Genomic DNA, 22015 nt, shown 5'->3' on the forward strand with positions numbered 1-22015 from the left:
GGGCCGGTGTGTGAGAACGAGTAACGCGGGGCATCAACGCAAAGCTCCACGGCCTGACCTGTGCGGCGCAGCGGCGGCACGAAGAGGTGCTGAGCTTCGGCACGGGCTGCGGGACGGCTGCGCAAAGCGGAATCGCAGAGCCGTGAAGGTGGAAAAGAGCTCTGGGACCACCGCAGCAGCGCTGAGCTGTGACACAAGCTCCCAACCGGGAATAACGTGTGCGCTTTGTCCCCACTTGGAAGGAAAATCCCAAACCGTTTCGGAGGCGGTGCCTGCAGTGCCGGGCGCGGAGCTGCCGCCGTGGAGCTGATGCTGCTCCGCTCGTGGGACGCCGCTTTGCGCTGCGCGATTCCCTTCTCTCGTCGGTCCGCTCCGCCCCGCGCTGAGGGTGACGTCAGGCGGGGATTTGGGTCAGCGATCATCTCATTTGTGTGCTAAAAGCGTCCTGCAGCGCGGCTCTGGCAGTGCCCGGCGGAGCTCCGCGCTGCGACGGCGCCCGGAACGGCCGGGAATCCTCGGAGTCTTTTCCCCGCCGCTCTCAGAGCGGTGCCGTTCCGCGGACGTCGCTCTGACGGCAGCTGTGCGGATTCCTGGGAGCTGCGAGGGAGCGAAGCAGGACGGCGCAGACCCGGCCGTGTGCGCGGCGCTGCCCGGCGCTGTCTGTGCGCTTTGCTTCGTTCTGCTCTCACTGGAGTCCCATCGGTTTTGTCGTGGTGTGGAACAAAACAAATTACAGAACAGAATTCTTGTTTTCCCGCCAACCCCAGAAGTGCTTCCAGTTGGTAAATGCTTTCACGGTGTTACCCCTTTCCAGAGGCCACTACATCCCTCAGATACACTGTTTCGGTCCCCTGTGAGCCATGCCGTGCAGACATGCAGCCTGGGAGCACGTCTGCCCCACGGTGCCTCAGAGTAGGATCTTTGTTCTTCTCATCCTTTGTTTGGTCGGCTCGTGTTCCCACTGGCGTTTGGTGTGTCAGAGGTCTGATGAGGACAGAGGGTGAGAGATCAGCGATCGCAGGTATCGTATCATAGAGCAATAGGATAGCTCGTGTGGAGGGGACCTCAGGAATCATAGAACCATGGGTAGTGGTGCCAGAAGGGACCTTGAAGATCATAGAATCACGGAACGGTTGGGTTGGATGAGACTTTAAAAGTTCCTTCCATGATCCTGGGCATCTCCCAGCCCCTACTGCCTCAGCACAGCAGGGGCTGCTGTGTCCCCGTCCCCAGACCCCAGCTGGCAGCAGGGTGGGCGCCCAGCATCTCCACCTCTGTGCTGAGTGAGCCTCGCTTTTAAGTCCCAGCAGTGCAATTTAAATTCAGGCCACAGCATTTCCCCCTTTTACTGCATCTCAAACAGCTTGCCACACTAATGCCTTCAGAGTAAAGCAATGCTGGTAATCTTCGGAAAACAAGAAAAGGCCAATGTTCAGAGCAGCAGTTTTGTCACGAGGCTGTTGGCTATTGCTCCAGCAGCGGGCTGCCTTTTGTAGGGTAGCAACTCTGAGTGCCTCCTGAGCAGTGACTGGGTTAGAGTGGGAGCAAACAATGGGGAGCTGAGGGGAGAGAAGGGCTGAGAAAACAGCAGTGTGGGGTTGGCTGGTTCTTAGTTCTGTTTCAAAGCAGCTCTGCAATGGCATAGTTTGTAATTTTGTATCAATAATAATTACAACAATTCTGATGTATTTATTTCCATGAAGCCTTCCAAAGTTTCAGACCCAAGGGGTGATTTGAAAGGCAATATTCCAAATCATGCAGGCATCTTAGACCACAAAATACAGTAACGTGTGGAATGTCCAGACAATTAATTTTTAGTAGCTGACATGGAAGCAAAAGGTCTTAAGTGTGTTTTGAAGACACACAGTGTTAGCGTTATTATAGATCAGGGTTAAAATAGATAGCAGTGGCAGCGTTGTCATTCGATGCATGAAAAAGCCGGACAGAGAACTGTGCTAACACATACACCAGAGCCTTATTCCTATTCTGATACAAAACCTCTATTTTATAAAACCCGGCTGGTGATTAACTGGCCGAAAACTGCCCGTAGTGACGTGGGTCAGCAGCCTCAGAACTTCTATTTTCTAACAGCTGTGCACCCCGGTCCCAAAGAAAAGCCTCCACTTCACACACAGCTATTGGCACTGCTTAAAGAGGCAGGGCTGCACTTCTTTGGGGCGCTCAGTCTGTCAGCACTTTGCCCTGCTGGGGTTCTATAAAGCCTTTTTTACCGTAGAATCCTAGAATGGCCTGGGTTGCAAAGGCCCACAGTGCTCACCCAGTTGCAACCCCCTGCTGTGTGCAGGTCACCAACCAGCAGCCCAGGCTGCCCAGAGCCACATCCAGCCTGGCCTTGAATGCCTGCAGGGATGGGGCATCCACAGCCTCCTTGGGCAACCTGTTCCAGTGCCTCACCACCCTCCGGGTGAAAAACTTATATCTAAATATATATATTAATTTATGTCTCCAAGCTGTTAATTAGTCTTAAACCATATTGTTTGTTTGAAAATAAAAAACCCCAAAAAGCCAGCAATCCAAAGCCCAGCACAAAACCTCAGAGCAGAGATTTGTCCCCAGAAATCTCTCCCCTATTTTTCTTTTCTGCGCATTTTCTCTCAGCAGTGCATTAAAAATAACTTACCCCATCCTGTGTGGGGTTCTGTGCCATTGGTTTTGTAGATGTCATGTTGGAACAGAGCTCATTTTGTGGCAGAAGAGAAAACAATTTCAGTGGAATGGAAGTATTTTCTGTAGCACAGCATTGAGTGCTTTGCATCCTGTCTGCAGGCAGCAGTGCCACCTGGCCGGGCAGCTCCCTGAGCTCCGTGGCTGCAGTGGGCTGTGAGCACAGCCTCACTGCAGTGCTGGGGAAGGGGCAGCTCCTGCAGTGATCCCAGCAGCCCTGCACGTGTGAGCGGGGCAGCTCCGGGCTGGTTGTGCCTTTGCAGGCAGGCAGCCCCTAACTCTTCTCATGCCGTGGTGTTCTGCTGTTACCATGAAATGAGGATTTCTCATCTGAGCGCTTCCTGCTGGAAAACACAATATTGAACCAATGTTAGGAGATGAGAGCTGCCCTGGAAATCAGGAGCCCGGAGGTGCTGGGATTTCAGGTCAGTTCCTTCAGTTCTGGGAAGCTGGCGCTGCTCAGGGCCGCTGCGCGGTGGGCCCTCCTCTGTCAGCAACGGCAAACAGGGCTGTCCTGGGTGGCACTGCTGGAGGACCTCGTGCAGAGCCAATGAAGGGCAGCACCCACACCTGCCTGCTTTTAAGTTGTCCGCTTGGTTTTGCAGCTCAGCCTCGTGTGGTGCCGTCACAACGCGGCTCGCATCGCGCCGTGCTCTCACTGATGTCTGAGGGAAGGGACCTCAAATCCTTGTGCCCCATCTCAGTCTGATGGCTTTGGTTTGGTGCATCGCTGCCAGGCGTCACCACCAGAGTTATGTGGGAGATGTTGTATGGAACCTGGCGGTTACATAACAAACCCAAAGCGTGGTATTAAGTCACTTCTTACCCTTATCTCTGTGACAGTGCAGTTCTCAAGAATATCAACTGCTTGCATGTGCAGAGTAAATTTCTGTCTATAAACTGTGCTCGTAGGGTGAAACTGTAGGAGAGCAACTATTTTTGGTCTCAGCCAATGGCTGTGCAATTCTGGACGTTTTGGATTTTGTCTTTTCTGTATCTTAAGTTTTGTTTTGGTAGAGGTTAATTCATAGTCTTTCTAAAAGTATTCAGTCAAGCGATATTTCTTGTGACAGAGCGCTCTTAAAGCACTGAAACCAAATAACGTTAATCTGAGCATTAATCCAGGTGAGTCCATGATGAAATTAACAAACCTACAGCACTGAATCCAACAAATACACTCTGTTTGCTCTACTGGCTCCCAAGCTGGCCTCCCAACTGGAGCCCTCATCCTTCAGGTCTGTGAAGGTGCCTTTGTGGGGAAGGAGAGGAGCCAGCATCCCTGCATCCTAGGGGCAGTGCGGTGTTCAGTGCCCTGCGAAGGGCCCTGGGGTTGTGCTGGAGCGCAGAGGCAGCGGGTGAGGAAGGTGATTGTGCTCCTTTCATTGCATGCTGTGTTGTTGTTTTCCTTGGCGCCCCTCCTCAAGGCCTCCTCCCCTGGATGCCCCTCTCATAAAGGGACACACAGAGCCCTGCGCTGAGCCGGGCTCCTCCTGGGGCTGAATGTTGCTTCCAGCTGCAGGGGGACTCATAGAATGGTTGGGTTGGGAAGGACTTGGGGATCACTGAGCTATAGAATGGTTGGGGTGAGAGGGTCCTGAACAAGTAATTAAGGAAAGTACACAATCAAGAGCAGCAGATTTTTCTTTTAATTTATTTGTTTCTGTTTGTCCGTGTGTCTCATTATGGATCCTCTATGAGCTCACTGGGACAAGTCAGTCAGAGCACTGTGGGCTGCAATAGGCCAGAATGGAATTGCAGAACTGATTGATTCAGAGAGAACCAAGGCTGAGGGGAAGCAAACCAAGTGGCTTTGAGTGCTGTTTGGGTGAATGAGTTGATTTCAGTTTTATTTTGTTATTTTTTTGACACGAACCACAGGTGCTTTGGGTTTTGTGCTGGTGATATGGCGCTGTAATTTTCTGTTATGTTCAAAAGACTTAATGGAGATATAGCAGTAACAGTAAGAACTTCATAGAAAGTGCTACTTAATTGGCAGCAGTAGAAATTCATTAACAGCCTGTGGGGAACCGGGCTCTTGGGAGTGGCTTTATCTTACAGCAAATACAGACACACGGAGCATACAACACCTAAAGACTTAGGGTACAGCCTGTGCCTGTGGCCCTGTTAGAATTTCCTTGGCTACGTTTGCAGTGTGATTGACTTCTGATGGTACCCTTCGGTACTGACGAGGCACAGAGAGGTAAAAATCTCCCCGGCAGTTTGCGGCATACGGGACAGCTTGTGAGGCCGAAAGGAGAATTTTTCTGAGGCCCTCAGCACGGATTAGATAACGGGATGATGGAGAAGCGGTGCTTGGACTTCATGACCGTGGCGGTGTTTTCCAACCTGTACGATGCGGAGAGCGGTTCGGCCGCCGAGGCGCGTCGGCGTCCGCGGAGCGGTCTGACCGAGCGCCGACCGGAGGGATGCTGAAGCGCATCTCCGTGCAGAGCCGGGCACCAAACCGACGCGCGGCCCCGCGGCGCTGCCCTCTGCGGTGCGGAGCGGTGCGGTGCGGGGCCGCCCCTCCCGGCACTGCCCGCCCCCAGCCCCGGCCCGGGCGGGGCCGCCGGCAGCACCTCCCGCGGGCGGGTTCTGCCCGGTGGCCGAGGGGAAGGTGGTGCCGGGCGGCCCCTCCCCGCCGCGTATAGCGCGGAGCGGCCGGCGGGACGCGGGGCTGCGGGCTGCGGCCCCGGCGTGGATGCGCGGCGATGCGGCGGGCACCGAACTCCGCGCTGCGGGCGGCGCTGCCGCTGCTGGGCGCCGCCGTGTGGCTGTGCGCAGGTAGGGGGCGGCGGGGGCTGGGGGGCCGCTCGGGGTTGTTTGGTTCCCGCGACCCCCGGCCCGGCACTCCGAAAGCTGTGCCGCCGCCTGGCCGGGGTCAGCGTTGTTTCTCGGGAGGTTAAAGAGCTTAATGCATTTAATTATGATCAACGTGTATCCGCCAGAAATAGGTCAGGTGGGATTTACGGGGAATTGCCGGTCCGGCGCTGGTTCCAGCCCACGCTCCCCGGCTCTGATGTCTCTTAAGTTCCTGAGCGGGGGGTTCTGACTGGCTGTACCTGCTGCACCTCGTCCCGTACTGTTCGCATTCACTCGGTGTTCCCTTGGGGTTCAGAGGTAGTGGTGTGCTCCATCCCGTGCCATTCCATCCCATCTCATCCTCACCTGTCCTGCTCTGCCCCCTCCCAAGCCAGCTGCTTCCCTCACAGCACTATGGGGTGTTCGCTCTACTCGTTCTTTCCTTTAGAAGCTAACCCTGGGTGTCAGCTGCAGGCTTATAGAGTGACCTTTATCTTTAAGGAGCAGCAGCACAGCATGCACTAGAACAGATCTGAGTTACTCCGATAGGCTCTCTGCAGTTTGCTTTTCTCTCAGTGTTTCCACCGTGGGAGTTTTGTGGTGTGATACTCAGATTGCTGCCACAGAGGTGGTTGCAGCCCCAGCTGATGGGAAGGGACGAAGCCTCTCATGTCGAAGGACTTGTGTGATCCTCATGGGAAAGAGGAGTTGGCTTTATCATTGTATTCAACCATCTTGCATGGCTTTTTCTCTTGCGTTGCTGTGGGTTTGTTCTCTGTTCTTCCCACCCTGTTGGTTGTCTGCCTCTCCAGCGAGGCTGAGTGCTGCACTGGGCACTGCAGGGTCCTGAGGAGCTATCAGTGTATCTCAGTGCTTGGGAATGTTTGTAGGGTTAAGAGGAGAAGGGTTTTGCTGCAGACACGGTGAGCTGTCCCACTGTTCTGTATGTTCTCATCCCTTGGGTGGACTCGCTCGAAATTGGGGCTTATTCTCAGGTCTGCACTGGTTTGGTGCTTGGGTTTATTGGCAGTTTAATCCTTTGCTCCACCGCCTTTGCTATCCATCTCCTCTGTCTGCACTGTGCTCGGTGCCAGCAGTCCCTCCTGTGCTGCTCGGGGTGCCTGAGGGGCTGTGGAGTGAGGGGTGGGAGCTGCACAGTGCTGCCTGGGGGCTCACCTGGCACCCAGTGTCAGCACTGTTCCCATTTCTTGAGAGACTCCTCGGACACGCTGTGCATTTGGGAGAGGTGGATCCCCGCTCAGAACAGGTTGCAGCTGAAAATTGCTAAACAGGGATAAATGAATGAGAACAGCATAGAACTGGGCTCTTGCTATGCAGTAAGTGCAGTGTTAAAATCCAAACAACCAAACTTCAGCTCTTTGTCTTTCCCCTACTGCAAAACACGTATCTGTTGATAAAAGCAGTTGTGGAGATGCCCTGTGGCAGGTTCTGTAGTGGAGTTTGTTGTGGAATGTGGAAATGCCTGTGGTGATGTACCGAAAGCAGAAAGCACCCCTATGTGCTGTGGTGGCAAAGCAGTTGTACCCCTTTGCTGGAGGATTTAATGTGCTGCTCTGTACCAAGGTATGGCTGTGAGAGCTGATGCTCTTTTCCATTGCTTTTACAAAAGGAAAGCTTTAACAATAGTAATATTAATAAAAGGTTTAATAACAAAGCAGTGAGAATGCCAAGTGCTTAACGGTCAATGAGTTGGGTTGTGTTGAGAGCCAGTCCTGGTGATGCGAGCCCTGGGCGGTCTGTGGGGAGCAGTCAGATGAGCAGCTGTAGGTGGGATGTGGTGGTGGGGCACAGTGTGGGGCCGGTTCAGGGCCTCAACAGCCACTGTGGATGGCTGTTTGGGGCTCAGTTTGAACTGGTGTGGATGGCTGTCCGGGGCTCAGTCCGGCCCCGTGCTCTGCCTGAGGAGCACTCGGTACCATTGGGGGTTACAGAGCAGCGACGTGGAAGTGAGCAGGGGGCAGATAACAGGGCGAGCTGCTTGGGTAATAACTCCAACCCAGGTCAGAAATGCTTCCTCCCTTGCAGCTCTCTGCTGTCAGGCTCTGAGCTGCCCTTTGCTGTTCTGCCCTGCAGAGAGCAAAGTCCGAGCTGGAGCCCAAAGAGGCAGCACCTCTGTGCTGGATGTGGCTCCTGAAGCGATCTTCTTCAGCACAAGTGATCTTTGCACATTCTGTTTTTCACGCAAGTGGCATTTTACCTCTCTGTTGTTGGCTCATCTTCAGCTCGGCAGCAGCAAGATAAGTAACACATATTGAAGAGCTGGATTGCAGACGACCTGAGCTGGATGCAGAACCTCAGTGCCTCCTCCATCAGCACGTATGTGGGCACTGTGGAATGGGGCGAAACAGAGATACTTCAGGTTTCCCAGTGCTGATCTGAAATACTTTGCTCTCCTTATTGCAGTAGTTTCAAAACATCCATATCTTCATCTTCAAAGCCAGGTTTCCAAGGGCACCCGTTCTCCAGGGGCTGGGCTGGGGAGGGGTATGGAGATCCGAGAGGGCTTTTCCAGCCTTTATAACTCTGTGATTCTATGATGATTTATCCTAAATGGTGGAGGTAAGACCTACACCTTATGCTGTTGGGAAAAGGGACCGATCCCATTCATCTTCTCAATGTGAGCCACAATTTCTTTATAAGACTCTGCAAAAGAGCCCAGTTCTGAGCTGGTCTCACCCCCCCCACCTGCTCCGTGCCTTTCAGGCTCTGTGCCCATTGCAACACGCCACTGAGGCCAGGCCCAGGGCCGGCAGTGTTTCCCTGCTCCTCCCAATGGGGTTGGGGCCATCGGGCAGCACGGCTGCCTCTGGGCCACCCCTGCCATGGCAGTAGCAGACGTGGAGCCACTGCCACATACAGCTGCACGTGGCTGAGAGACGCTCTGCGCGGCTGCTTGGAGAGGAACGGGATGGCCTCGTGGTAAGGGGGAGAGCGGCTCTGCCTCGTGGCAGCACATTTCTTTGCACGTGGTCAATGTCTGCACTCAGATTTCATTCTGAGGCACTCTGCTGCCTGGTAAGCACAGTCAGGATCTGCTCACCGTTGTGGATACTGCCAGATTATGACTTAATGGAGGATTACCGCTGTGCTGATCTGCATAGTGAGGAATCTGCGCTAAATGCAGAGCTCACGGGAGGCAGCAAGTCCCCTCCTCCTGCAGCCTCAGCCCGTACTTTGTGCCACGCTGCTGGTCAGTCTATGCCACATGTGTGCTCTATTCTTTCCATTTAACTTCCAAACGTGCACTGCGTATCTCTGCTTGCTTTAACTGTTCGCTGCTGTCCTTAAGCCGGTGTCTGAACTCGTGTTCTTCCATCTGTTGCAATTCCTGTAGCAAGAACAGAAGAAAAACACCCTTAACAATGCTGAAGCAGGGAGCACACATTCTGCCCGGTCTCTCTAGCTAGAAGTTGCTTTCCTTGTGAGTTTTGGCACTGTGAACCCACCCGCTGCCCTTCCTGGCACTGCAGCCCCTCTGGGTAAGGTCAGCCCCGACTGCTCTGCAGGGCAGAGGCTGTGCAGCCCCGGGGCTCAGCCCATCTCTGTGAGGGGACGTGGGGCTGTGGGAGGGCTGCGTGTGGGGCCAGAGGCTGCTGGATGCCTGGCATAGCTCTGCGAGGCCGCAGGATTTCGCTTGTCCTCTTTCTCCTAATTTCTCAACAAGAGAATGCAATGTGTTAAGGGAAATGTTGCCATGCTTGAGTAAATAACAGAGCTGTTCTTGTTACTGCATTAAGATTGCCTCGTTTTGAAATCTGGGAGCACGTTTTCTTCCTGCCCCTTTGATCCTTTCCTTTTAAGCCCTTCTTGTCCCTCATCCCTCCTCTTCTGCACACTGTGCAGTACTGCAGGCTGGCTGCAGGAGCGCCGTGCAGCTGAGGGGCTGCTCAGTGGAGAAACGGGACAGAGTGATGGCAGTGGGGACTGTCAGGGCCAGAGCAGAGCTGGAAGGAGCTGGTGGACGGGCTCTGAAGTGTTCTGCTGGGGCGGGGGTTCATCTGGGGGCTGAACACCTCCAATTTCAGAAGCAGTGGTAATAGGATGGGGCTGTACTGACAGTTTGTACCCATAAACTTTTTGTTCTGCGTGGTGTAATGGTGTCTTGCCGAAAGAACTCTGTGGGGGAGAGCCCTGGTTTTAGCTGTGGGCAGCGAATTGGATGGGTCAGTTTCAAGCAGAATGTCCAGAACTAATAGGAAAAATGGACCTGGGCACTCCAACAGAGCGCTCTGAGCACAGCAGCAGGAAATGCCAACCTTCATGCAGCGGTGCTTTGCTCTGCCTGCAGTGAGCTGGCTGTTGGACACTGTGTGTGTGCTCCAGCCCCTGGCCATGAACAGGCTCCAGGTGGAAGGGTGAAGCCCTTCATTTGGGCAATAATTGATGGTCCCAGCTCGGTAAGAGCGGGCACACAGGGCTCCGGGGCGCCCTTCTCTCTCCCTGCGCTCATCTGAAGCCACCCACAGAGTGTCAGGGTATAGATAAAACAGTTATCTACCGTGAATGGCACTGAAAAGACCATTTCCTATTTTATTTTTAGCCTTGAGAAGGTGAGAGAAAGCAGCATAATGGCACATCTGAATCACTGAAGACCCTGCAGCAGCAGTTTGTTTTCATTTCCTCAAGTAATGCTTTTGTTTTGCAGCATCAGTGACGAAGTGTTTTCCCTCCCGATGTCTCATTTCCCTGGATGTGCTGGGTCTCACCCCTGCCCACCCCAGGACCGTGATGATGTATCTCACAGCAGCTCACTGGGTGGCTGTGCTCTCCCTGCACAGAGCTGCAGCCGGCGATGCGCCCTGCCTGCCTGCGGGTGGGATAAACACGGGCATATGGTGCCAGGGAAGTTTGTGGGGCCCGAGCTGAGGATAAACACCACAAGCTGTTCCTTGTAGTATGGGATGAAGATTGCTGTAAAGACAACAAATTGTGTGGCAGAGACAGAAATCTGATTCGTGGTGATGTCTGTCAGAGCTCGCTCTGCCTCGGCTGCGTCCCTCCTCAGATGTGAGCTCAGATGCAGTAGGTTACGTGGAGGGGTGGGCACTCTGTGCTTTCATCTTCCGCAGGCTGGATGTGATGTGTGATGTGTGTGATGAGGTGTGATGGCACAGCCTGGTGGAGCTCCTGGCTAGGGCAGGTGGTGCCCAGCAGAGAGGACTGCAGTGCATGCGGGGCTGTGCTGCCTTCCTGAGCGTGGCTTAGCGATGGAACGGTGCTCTTCTGGCCCTGGTGGCCATTGGCCATCTGAGATTTGAGTCACCTCGTGCTTTTGCTTTTTAGACGTCATCTTTAAGTAAAATAAATAGTGCTCTGCAGCCTGGCCTGGTTCCCAAAGCAACAGGATGGCGCAAGGATAATGCTTTTTTATTCTGTGCAGACCCCAGGTTGTGTCAGAGAGCAGAGTTCCACCTTGCAGGTGCCGCTGACCCAGTGAGGGTGTGCAGAACGCATCCCACGAGTCCATGGTGGGGCAGGGCAGGCGGGCGGGATGCTGCAGGGGCACCGCTGGCCCTGCCCTCACAGAACCGTGTGTTGCAGGGCTGCAGTGCGTGTGCCAGCTGTGCGAGCACACCAACTTCACCTGCCAGACGGAGGGAGCGTGCTGGGCCTCGGTCATGCTGACCAACGGCAAGGAGGAGGTGATCAAATCCTGCGTGTCCCTGCCGGAGCTCAACGCTCAGGTCTTCTGCCACAGCTCCAAGAACATCACCAAGACCGAGTGCTGCTACACCGACTTCTGCAACAACATCACCCTCCGCCTGCCCATAGGTGCGTGCTGCGGCGCTGCAGCGCCTGTGCTGGCGTGGGCAGAGCGTGGCTGGGCGCTGCTCTGGGGGCTGGCAGCAGAACTGAAGCTGAGGGGGGTGGTGTGTATGGTTGTCCTTGCTGGGGGGAGTCCTTGTGTCTCTGCGAGCAGGCAGGTTTGCCTTCAGCTTTTGGCCAAGCGGCGCAGGGAAGCAGCCTGTGGGACAGCCTTGCTCAGAGCTCAGTTGTGTCAGCAATCCCTGCCCAGCAGTCACAAGGTGTGAATGAAATTTCTGCCTTCAGGGGACAGAGGAGCTGAGTGCACCGCACAGTGCTGGACCAATTCCTGTGCAATGGAGTTGGTTTGGTTCTTTAAAAAATGTATGTTTGCACTGGTTTTAGATTTAATTATTGGTAAAATACCTCACCCTTCTCTCCAGGGTTTGTGTGTCTAATCCGAGCTTTACAGTAAGCTGTCAAATACTCAGCTTTATCAGATGACACCTTTTGATGTACTTAGAGCAGTGAGAGATCTTACAGGTAAGAAAGATGTGGATTAATGCGTAATTTATAGTTACAACTTCCACTCAAGCTGCTATCATTAGCAGCATAGTGAAAGCACTCTGTTAATACTTGGCAGGATGAAATGCTCCTATAGCACCATTCAGTATGTGAGCAATAGGCAGGTGACCACAGGGAAAGGGTGGAAGGAGGGCTGTGAATCTCATCCATGGGAATGAGCCGTGCCTGCTGCTGGTGGCTAAGGGTTGTTCAGGTGCACATCTTCCAGATGACAGCAGAAGGGAGATGCCAGTGGTAGCTGAGCTCCAGAAATGCAGAAACAAACCGCCACGCTTGTGTAGGCAGAGATGCTGGGGCCTGGGAGAAGCTGCTGCCTACAGTTGAGAATGGAGACATGTCTGTTCCCAATGTTTGGGCTGGGTTGTGAAACCTCTGGTTTTGTATTTCAGTACCAGAGAAAATTAATTAATTTTTAGCCTGAACCCTTTCCTCTGAACATTTGGGGGAGCTCACGGTAGTCAGAAAGTGACAGTGCCAAGGCCCTTTGTTTCCTGGTCTCCCCTGACAGCCCCTTTCACACAGCCCTCGCTGTATCACAGCACTGCAGGGCTGGAGGGGTTCTCTGCACTCTCTGGTCAACCTGTGTGAAGCAGTTCCCTACAGCAGCTGCACAGGAGTGCACCCCGGTGGGTTTGGGTATCTGCAGAGGAGGAGCTGTGTGCCAGCTGTGTTCAGGCTCCAGCAGAGCAAAGCATTCCTCGGGCCACACCTGTGTGCTGTGCTCAGCTGCACAGTTCCCATTGCTGCTTTGCACGAGAGGAGGCTGCTCCTGTTCTGAGCTGAGCTTTTCACAGTGTGTGAAGGCAAACCTTTCTGGGGGCAGATGCAGGCTTCCCATCTGCTTTTTATGCACTCGCTGCCATGGATTTCATTACCATACTTTTGCATTAGGGGACGAAATGTTCCAAAGAGCAGAAGTAGTTTGCAGTGATGGGGGTTTTGTTGTGTTGCCCTGAATGTACCCCAGGTTTCTGCTATTTAAACCACAATACTGAGCAGCCCTTCCTCACAAAGTGGCAGAGCTTTGTGGAGCAGAATGAGTGGCGTGGGGTTAACAAGTGCTATGAGTTGTGACTGATGGCTCTTCCCTGCTGCTGCCCAGCCGGCATGGAGGCACTGGCAGCACCCATTGCTGCTCACACCTGCAGCGTGGGAATGTGCAGCAGGGAGAGAAAAAGTGGGATAGAGCTGGATTTAGAAATACACGTCCCTTGTGTTTGTCCATGTTGATGGAAAAGGTGGTTTGTACTGGAAGACTAATTGCCAGGCAACGTTCTCTGTCTCTCTCCCTCTCTCTCTCTTTTCAATATTGTCTGTAGGTTTTGTATGAACAAACATATAGTCATAGAATCCTTAGAGCTGGAAGGGACCTCTGAGGTCCATCCAGTCCAACTCCCCTGCAATGCACAGGGACACCAAGCTCCATCAGGTTGCCCAGGGCCTGATCCAGCCGTGCCTTGAATGTCTCCAGGGATGGGGCATCAACCACATCACTGGGCAACCTGTTCAGTGCTTCACCACCCTTACTGTGAAAGACCTTTTCCTTATATCTAACCTAAATCTCCCTTCCCTGAGTTTCAAGCCATTTCCCCTTGTTCTATCACCGCAGACCCTGCTATAGAATCTGTCCCTTCTTTCCTGTCTCTTTCCTTTAGATACTGCCAAGCCGCTCCCAGGTCAGCCCGCAGCCTTCTCTTCTCCATCTGCTCAGCCCCAGCTCTCAGCCCGTCCTCATAGGAGAAATGTTCCATTCTGTGCATAACTCCGTTACATTTACCTGCTTGAAAGTGTCCTCAAGACACCAAAGCCTTTATCTGTGCATTCCGTTCATCTAAGTATTCAAGAAGTGGACACTGCTGTATGAGAGCTTTTACAAATTTCACATTACAAAATGTGAACCTTATAAAACTGGCATTAATTGTCTGTTACTGAGCAGGATGACAACGCTTCACTTTGCTTTCCCAGCACTCACTTGGTCAAGCACAGAGTTAAGTAGAAGCTGCAGAGCAGATAGTGAGTAAAGAGGCTTTCCAGTATCTTCCCAGAACATGCTGATGGATAAGAGCAGGGAGGATGGAGGATGGAGCACAGAGAGGAGAGGCGGGCAGATATTTTGATATATTTTTCTCCCTTCTGCGTGGCCGCTTCGGTTCCTCTGAGTGGATGAGCTCGGGAGCCGATGCTGGAGTGCAGAGCTGACAGCGTGTGTTACTGCAGGCTGTGTTGTGTTGCAGCAACTTCATCCAGTTGGCCGCTTTCTGCTTTGTTTTCTGTCAGAGGCATTTCGGTCTGCGGCAGCCTGGCCATCAGGACGGGGTCAGGACTGGGAAAAGCGGGGGGCATGAGGAGCTGCTGCGCCCAGCTCTCAGCGCCCTCAACCCGAACTCATTTGCTCCTCACGTCCATGCAGCTCGGTGCTGTGCCGCCGCCCTCGGGATGCTCGCCCTGAGAAGCCCTGCAGGCGGTGCTGCAGCCTTCGTGGCCGCTCCGTGTGCCGTGCGCGCTGCTGGCTGCGCGCACCTCGCCTGGCCCAGATCCGTGTCCTCTGCGGGGATTTGTAAGAGCACAGCCAGTGGAAGGGAGGTGGGGGCAGGGGCAGGGAAACAGCAATTTAGATAATGCTCTGTTTATCTCACAGCTGTATCCCCGAAGGCTTTCCTTGAACCTCGGCAGCCTTTGGCAGCCCTTTCCCAGCTGTTTTCTGGATGTCCTGAAAGCCTGCAGTCATGGAACTCTGCATTAAATGCACTGTATTTCCTTACAGCAATGGAAAGAATGGTTTTGGTTTTCTTTTTCCATCTCTGAAAAGTTTGGTAACTTAAATATGAATAGTTTTGTGCTTTCGGGAGTCTTAAGGTGGCATGTCAACATCCAGGCAGGTGCTGTGTGAGAGAATGTCTTTTCCATGGGAGCAAAGGGAACCATCCTTCTTTTTTTCCTGCCTAAAAGCACTCCTGTTTACACCACTTGGAAGAGAGCTGCACCACATTGTGAAATTGCTGGAAGTTGCCAGATGTTCTATTTTTTTTTCATACATGACAACAAATCTGCAGGGCCTATTCCTGATCAGTAAGTCAATAATAGATTAGAAATAAGATTGCAACATGTTTTGATTAATGGTGTTGATTTTAGTGCTTTAGGTATCCATGAGAGATGTTCTTATTTCTCAAAGAGTTGAGTGTTGCACAATTCTGTAAACATTACCACACTTATTTGGTGATTTGGTCCTAAATTGCTGTTTGTACGGCGAGCGCTGTGTGTTTTGCACTGGCACTGTTTGTCCCTCCCCGGGATGTGCTTTTGGAGCAGCCCCACGGGTGCCAGCTCTGAGCCCTGAGGTGGGGCTGTGGCTGCAGGAGCTGTGCTGTGGGGTCAGTGCTGGGAAGTGCAGCAGAAACCACAGTGCTGGTAATTCCCGAGACTCCTATGTGTGCTCTGTGCAGGCCTGGCCAGGACTGGAGTGGCTGCCACCAGTGCTTTGTCTTCCCTACCAGTGAGTGCTAGGAGATGGCTGCTGCGGGCTCCAGCTGCTCCTCCCAGCAGGCTTCCCTGGGCAGGGGGCCTCTGTGTCCCCTAAGAGCTCAGTGCAGACCCCAAGCTGTTCCGGGAACCCCATCCTCCAACCTCTCCCCTTCTGTGCCCGAGCTCCCAACCTGCAGCAGCAATCTCAGAGCAGACCTGTAAGTGTTGCTGAAGTCCATTTCATTCCAAAAATGCTGCTTAGGTTGTGGAGTTGGTGTCTGTTTGCATCCCTGGTGCTGGATGTCAGCCTCATGAGTGGATCTGTCTGAATCTTGTTTCTGCCTTGCGGGCATCTCACTGAGCCCCCATAATGGCCATGAGCGTCTGTGCTTGAGTCCTCCTATGTCCCTGAGAGAGAAGTGCCAGGAAGGGGATGTGTGGCAGCAGTGGATGTATGCGGCAGTGCAAAGCGACAGAGATGAGAGGATAGAGGACCTCAGCTGGTAAAGTGAAGCCTTGTCTGACAGCAGCAGCTGTGTGCATGTGGTGGGGATGGAGCAGGGGGCATCGAGCATCCCACCAGCAGTGCTGCTCGGCCCGTGCAGCCTGCCTGTGCACCCCATCAGTACGGCTGTGCAGCCTGCCATGTGCGTGGCACCCACATGTGGTGGTGCTCAGGGAGCGGAGCAGCTGGGGCCAATGCTTTGCAGTAGCACTGCCTGCACGGCTTCCAGCAGATAAGTGGCATTGCCCCCTGGGGGCTGTGGGAGCTGGGAGCTGTGGGAGATGGAAGGTCCCCTGCTGCTCGTTGCTGCCCGCTCGGTGCACTTCACACCTCCCTGGGCGTTTCCCTTTGGATGCTGTTCGCACCATCCTTAGGACGAGCAAGCTTTTCATTTAGAGCGTTTTCCGCTGTGCTGTTTTTCAGCAGTTGGTGACAGGAACTGATGCTTTAAAGGGTCTTTCCTGTACGCATTTCTTTACCAGCCCCCGGCACTGGGAAGCGCCCGTGTCTGCACAGCCTCCTGAGCGGTATTGAAGGAAAACTCCCGGGCAAGATGGGGCAACTTTTGTTTGCAGAGCGGTTTGAGCTGCACACTGCGAACAGATGCAGACCTCTGCTGTTAACACTCTGTTTCCTTTTTCCCTTGGTCAAAGCTGGGCAGAAGGAAGAAGGCAGCTCTGCAAAGCTGATCACAGCCCCGGCACCTCTGCATTGCCGAGGGCACATCTTGCCACTGTGGAGAAACTGCTGCTGGTGTCACTGCACCTGGAGGAGTGTAACCTTCGGTGCTGGGCTGGGGAGATCCACCTTCCTCCTCCTCCTCCTCCTCCACAACACAGAGCAATGCTGGGGCTGTGCAGCACCCAGAGAGCCCCGCTGCCCCCAGAAGGGCTGTTGCACACTGCTGAGTGCCCTCTGGAGGGAGAGAGGCTCTTGGTGTTCTATAGCTGCCAACTCTGTGGGGTGTGAGGCGCACGGTTCCCCGGGCTTTGATAGCTTGTGGATCTGCCGTGGGGTACTTGTGCTTCAGTGTGTTTTGATTCTGAGTGGCTGTTTATTTATTTGTTTGTTTGTTTGTTTAGATTATTCACAACTCCTTAGGCCTTAGGAGTCTGTGTATGGATGTGCAATCCCTTAATAATGTGTCCCTGCAGACACTTGCTGTGTGCTTTTCCCATATCATTTTAAAGCAGAACGTGGTGTGGGACAGTCCCATCTCCTGACCCTTGTAAAATACAGCTTGTGAGCACATGTTTTCCAAGTGTTCTGCCTTAGGAATCCTGTTACTGTCTCATTAGATCTTTGCATGTCCCACATCCATTGGGTGTTAGGGAGGCAGCTTCTCCAGGGCTCTGCGTTTGGCCGGGCTGGCGCTGAGAATTCCATGCACAAACCCGAAGGAGCAGGCAGGGCCCTGTTCCCCGTGGGCTGTGAGCCACTGGGTCACAGCACAGCTCAGCCCCCAGCAGTTCCTCACTGACCGTCTGTTTCTCCCCCCTCTTCCCTCGTCTCTCCCTGAAGCCTCCGAGTCCCCCGGTCGTGCTGCCGTGGGTCCCGTGGTGCTGGCGGCGACAGTGGCCGTGCCCATCTGCGTCCTGTCCCTCGTGGCAGTGCTGGCTGCCTGCAGCTGCCAGGGCCGGCGCTGGGCCCGCGGCAGGATGAAGCCGCCCAATGTGGAGGAGCCGCTCTCCGAGTGCAACCTGGTCAGCGCGGGCAAGACGCTCAAAGACCTCATTTATGACATGACGACGTCTGGCTCCGGCTCTGGTATGTGGGCGTCCGTGTGAGCTGCATCTCCAACCGGCCGGCATCTGTCCTGCTTCTGGACCATAGAATCACAGAGTCATTGCAGGCTGCTCAGGGCAGTGCGGGCGCCCCATCCCTGCAGGTGCCCGAGGCCATAGATGGGGCCCTGGGCAGCCTGAGCTGCTGGGAGTTGGAACTAGATGATCTTTAAGGTCCCATCCAACCTAACCTCCCTCCAGTACTTGAAGGGAGCGTATAAACGGGAGGGGGAATGGCTGTTTATGGGGGTGGATAGTGATGGGACAAGGGGGAATGGTTTTAAACTGAGACAGGGCAGGTTTAGGTTGGATATTAGGAGGAAGTTTTTCCGCCAGAGGGTGGTGAGGCACTGGCACAGGTTGCCCAAGGAGGCTGTGGATGCCCCATCCCTGCAGGCATTCAAGGCCAGGCTGGATGTGGCTCTGGGCAGCCTGGGCTGCTGGTTGGTGACCTGCACACAGCAGGGGGTTGGAACTGGGTGAGCACTGTGGTCTTTTGCAACTCAGGCCATTCTGTGATTCTGTGATTCTATGATTCTGAGTCATTCTATGGTTTTGTGATTAAAGTTGGAAAAGATCACTAACATCATCTGGTTCCACTGCAAAACCACCCCTGCAGGTCTTTGGGGACATCAGAATCCCTGAACCATCTGGTTTGGAAGGGAGCTCTGGAGTTCCCCAGTGCGGGTTCCTGAAGCAGGTTCCAGGTGCCGGCAGTGCTTGTGCCGAGTACCCTGAGTGTGGGCACTGTGAGTCCCATGCTGAGCAAGGGCTGAAGGGTCCTGAGTTTAGTTAACCATATTTTCTATGCCCACCTGAGGCACAGCCCAATGGGAAACCAGGAGCACATGCAGAGCTCCATGTGCATGAAAATGACTCCCTGTTCAGAGGAGTACACAGCAGAGACAAGTGCAGGTCGGGTGTTATTAATTCTGACGGCTTTTGCATTCTCAGCAGACACAGGCATAGGGGCAGAGCGTGGGTATGCGTGCTCCAAGCGAGGAAAATGTTATTGCTGCTGGTATTTCATAGCCCTGGGGTATGGCCCATCTCTGAGAGGTGAATGTGACACAGGGCAGCCTGGGCTGAGCCCGCTGTGCGCGCTCTGTGCAGGGCAGGGCGGCGTGGGCTGCACTGGGTGCAGCATGGCCTCAGCTGTCTGATGTCCAGCAGTGGGCGACGTGCTTCAGATGGAAAGTAAAATTGAAAACTTGATCTGGGGAAGGGTCGTTGTCTGCCAGCTCACTGGATGACCTCTGACTTCGGCCTTGGAAAACTGCTGGTGAAGTGTTTCACCGATGCTGTGCTTTCTTTTTGAACCAGGCTTACCTCTGCTCGTACAGAGAACCATTGCGAGGACCATCGTTCTGCAGGAGATCGTAGGGAAGGGGCGCTTCGGAGAAGTGTGGCGTGGGAAGTGGTGCGGGGAGGACGTGGCTGTGAAAATCTTCTCCTCGAGAGACGAGCGGTCCTGGTTCCGGGAGGCAGAGATTTATCAGACGGTTATGCTGAGACATGAGAACATCCTGGGCTTTATTGCTGCTGATAACAAGGGTACGGTGGCGTTTCTTCATTCCATTTCACAACTGAGGGCTGGCTGGGAAGCAGACCATCACTGCACATTGCCTGGGGTGGGCTCTGACTGCTCTGTGTGCTGGGGTGGGCTCTGGCCAAAGGGCAGGGAGGGCTCCTCCACATGCCTTCTCTTAAGCAGCCGCATCTCCTTGCTTCTTCTCAACAGACAACGGGACCTGGACCCAGCTGTGGCTCGTCTCTGAGTACCACGAGCAGGGCTCCCTGTTTGACTACCTGAACAGGGGCACAGTGACGGCAGAGGGCATGGTGAGGCTGGCACTGTCCATTGCCAGCGGCCTGGCACACCTGCACATGGAGATCGTGGGCACGCAGGGTGAGCGCTCCTCCTCCCGATCCTCTGCCTTCACCTGCATTAGGGGACTGCACTGCTGCTGGCAGAAATGCTTAGCTGTCAGCAGAGCATTCTACACGCTGTTGCAGTGCAAGAAATGCTCTTAGCATAAGTGTACGTGATACAGTGCAAACAGAAGATAGGAAACAGTCAGCCCGACTGAGCTTGCAGTCCTCTCAGCTTTAAAATGCAAATTTTCTGAGCTTCAGCACTGTTTTTTTTTTGGGAGACAGCCCAAACAGACCCTTCCTTGCCAGTCAGACATGAAGATCTGCTCTGCAATCAGACAAAGCTCTCTGCTGTTATGTGATGGCTCAGCAGTGCTGGCTCACCCTGGCACTCCTGGCCTGCTCCAGTCATCATAAGTGAGTGTCTGTAGGAGCACCTGTTGGAGGGTGCACTGATGAGCAGTTCCCTACCGCTTTGGAATGGAATTTTGCAGTTCTGTTCCTGAAATACAAACATTTGAACAAAAACACCTTCAAGGTCTTGTTGCTGTTGCTGTTTTTTAATTGGATAGCATTAAGCAGAGCTTTACTTGGAATGGAATCGACTGTCATATCTTTTACAAGGAAGAGCACCAAAGCTGATTGCAGTTACTTTTCTTTTGCTTGCTCATTATGTTACAATTTTCTTTGTGGCCATCAGAACAGCCAGCACTCTCCTTCCCATGAACAGGCAAACCGGCGATCGCTCACAGGGACCTGAAGTCCAAGAACATCCTGGTGAAGAGAAACGAGAGCTGTGCCATCGCAGACCTGGGGCTGGCAGTGAAGCACGACTCCGTGCTCAACACCATCGACATCCCCCAGAACCCGCGGGTGGGGACAAGGAGGTATGGGTGCAGCAGGGTGGGACAGGGGGCAGCCAGCCCAGGGCAGGGGATGGGGGGCTGTGAGGGCCCCTCCAAGCCAACCGTTCTGCCGGGGTGTGATTCTGTGACCTGTGTCCCCTTTAAAGGTACATGGCTCCCGAGATACTGGATGACGCGATGAACACCAACATCTTTGAGTCCTTCAAGCGTGCGGACATCTACTCTCTTGGGCTGGTGTACTGGGAGATAGCACGGAGGTGTTGTGTTGGAGGTGAGCTGTCTGCCCTTGGCGTTTTGCAATCTGGACTGCTTTTATCCCAGATAAACACAGAGCAATTAAAGGAGCTGTGTCCCTGGTCCTGCACTCTCAATTATCTTGGCAGGATGTGAAGGTGGAAATAAATCTGTTGCTTAGCACTTTTTCTCCACCGGGAAATGAGGTGGCCACGAAAGTTGCTGTTCCTTCTCGTTGCCATCATCAATCAACATCAGCCATGCTTTTATCCTGGGGCAGCTGCTGCGCATCTTGTGACTTGTCTGCTGCATCTCTCTAGGGATCACTGAGGAGTACCAGCTGCCTTACTACGACGTCGTGCCTTCTGATCCCTCGATAGAAGATATGAGAAGGGTGGTTTGTGAGCAGAAGCTCCGACCAAATATTCCAAACCAGTGGCAAAGCTGTGAGGTAAGAGCAGTTCTTTAGGAAACCTCTCTGGATGCAGACAGAGTTGCTCGGCGAGCCAGAGGGCGGTCGGTGTGGCTCTTAGTGAATGGCATGGCTGTTATGCTGCTGTTGCAGAGAGCTGTGTGTGATGTCCCAGTGTTCTCCCCTGTCCCCATGACACTTTGCAGGCACTGCGGGTGATGGGCCGCATCATGCGGGAGTGCTGGTACGCCAACGGTGCAGCACGGCTCACTGCTCTGCGCATCAAGAAGACCATCTCACAGCTCTGTGTGCAGGAAGACTCCAAAACCTAACGGCTCCAGCAGGAGGAGGGCACTGCGTTCTGCTGTTCATCTGTTGACATGTGATATTATTTTTCTTTTTGGTCTACCTCATGTGACGCAGGTCGGTATTTAAGTGCCCAGAACAGAGTGCTGCCATCTGGCTTCATAGCTGGCTACTGGAAGGGGCTCATTGTGACCTGTAGCTCTCGCTCTGTACAGCAAGCTGCTGGTTGGGCTGCCTGAGGAAGATGGGACGCTAGGTGAATAGCAGGAAGGAGCTTTAAACACGTCGGTGTAAATGTACCTTCTGCTATTGTGCTTTCTGTCCTTGTCAAAGCCAATGTACTGCAAATCGCTGGGACTGCTTAAAGCACGTCTGCAAGAGAAAGCACAGCTTCGTCCTCAAACCCAGCAAAAGACCAAATTTCATCAAGCTTTTTGCTGCTTCGACGCAGGGATCTGAGAAGGAGCTGTCAGTAAAATGCATTTTTAAATACTGTATTTGTCTTTACCTAAGCAAATAAGGTGAAAAAGGTTTCAAAGTGAGACAGGAGAGGTTTAGGTTGGATATGAGGAGGAAGTTTTTCACACAGAGGGTAGTGAGGCACTGGCACAGGTTGCCCAAGGAGGCTGTGGATGCCCCATCCCTGCAGGCATTCAAGGCCAGGCTGGATGTGGCTCTGGGCAGCCTGGACCTGCACACAGCAGGGGTTGGAAGTGGATGAGCATTGTGGGCC

At 53.7% G+C, this 22015-nt stretch overlaps 1 protein-coding gene across 1 annotated transcript; it reads left to right on the plus strand.

Annotated features, from left to right (window-relative positions):
• Nucleotides 1-5396: 5396 nt before the first annotated feature.
• Nucleotides 5397-21308, plus strand: ACVR1C (activin A receptor type 1C; the record flags this gene model as incomplete). The annotated part of the gene is given in 10 exon segments (XM_079539195.1): nucleotides 5397-5469; nucleotides 11050-11280; nucleotides 17327-17572; nucleotides 18913-19143; nucleotides 19331-19498; nucleotides 20195-20351; nucleotides 20477-20601; nucleotides 20885-21015; nucleotides 21130-21142; nucleotides 21145-21308. Coding segments are annotated over 10 exon segments (1539 nt in total).
• Between the last annotated feature and the right edge of the window lie 707 nt (nucleotides 21309-22015).

The sequence above is a fragment of the Tetrao urogallus genome, assembly GCF_951394365.1.
Source record: "Tetrao urogallus genome assembly, chromosome: 8".
NCBI classification, from domain to species: domain Eukaryota; kingdom Metazoa; phylum Chordata; class Aves; order Galliformes; family Phasianidae; genus Tetrao; species Tetrao urogallus.